Here is a 1,044-nt window from a genome sequence, read left to right as displayed (position 1 = left end):
ACCGCTACCACTTTCCTATACCAAAGCCTCTTGCTTCCTTAGGGCTTCATCCACTTTCTGTCATTCTCTAATCTGTTCCAATAGGGAGGATTGCAAAGTGAGGTTTCCTAGGACTCCTGTTACTAACTCAATTCTGACATTTATAATCTATTTCTGCAGAGGTATCTCTATTGTGCTCAGAGCTGAGACACTCCCATGTCCTCGCCTACTTAATGCATCTGCCACCATATTAGCCTTTCTTGGGTGGTATAGAATTTAAAAATCATAATCCTTTACTAATTCTAACCACCTCCGTTGTCTCATATTCAACTCTTTCTAAGTGAAGAAGTACTTCTGACTTTTGTGATCGGTGTAAATTTCACATTTATCCCCATAAAGGTGATGTCTCCATATTTTTAGTGCAAACATGATTGTTGCTAACTAAAGATTGTGAGTGGGATATCTCTACTCATAGTCCTTGAGTTTCCTTGAAGCATAGACTACCACCTTCCCATTTTGCATCAATATGCAACCTAAATCGTTCTTCGATGCGTCACAATACACCACAAACATCCCACCCTTTGTGGGAACATAAAGGATAGGTGCAGAGATCAACTTATCCTTCATAGTGTGAAAGATTTCTTCACACTTCTCCATCCAAGTGAAATTTTTGTGTTTGCCGGTTAAGTTTGTCAAGGGTGTGGCAATCTTAGAAAAACCCTCGAAAAACTTCTGGTAATAACCCGCTAACCCTGAGAAGCTTCGAACCTTTGAGACATTCCTGGGTTGGGGCCAGTCTCTAATGGCATCGATCTTTCCTGGATCAACTGCTATTCCATTCTTGGACATTATATGCCCTAGGAAGGTCACTCGTTCCAACCAAAATTCACACTTAGAGAACTTAGCATATAGTTGATGCTCTTGTAGTCTATTGAGCGTCAACCTCAGGTGTTCCGCATGCTCTTCCTTAGTCTTTGAATATATAAGGATGTCGTCTATAAACACCACTATGAATTTATCAAAGTAGTCCTTAAATACACTATTCATCATGTCCATGAATGCCGC

At 40.3% G+C, this 1,044-nt stretch overlaps 1 protein-coding gene across 1 annotated transcript; it reads right to left on the bottom strand.

Annotated features, from left to right (window-relative positions):
- Positions 1 to 444: 444 nt before the first annotated feature.
- Positions 445 to 828, bottom strand: LOC133815014 (uncharacterized mitochondrial protein AtMg00860-like). Its single transcript, XM_062247911.1, has one exon. The coding sequence runs from the start codon at positions 826 to 828 to the stop codon at positions 445 to 447; it is 384 nt and encodes a 127-aa protein (XP_062103895.1).
- Positions 829 to 1,044: the final 216 nt, after the last annotated feature.

This window comes from Humulus lupulus, chromosome 1, assembly GCF_963169125.1.
Source record: "Humulus lupulus chromosome 1, drHumLupu1.1, whole genome shotgun sequence".
Classification (NCBI taxonomy): Eukaryota; Viridiplantae; Streptophyta; class Magnoliopsida; order Rosales; family Cannabaceae; genus Humulus; species Humulus lupulus.
Note: the sequence above shows the minus strand (reverse complement) of the source record. Positions and strands in the feature narration are given on the sequence as shown.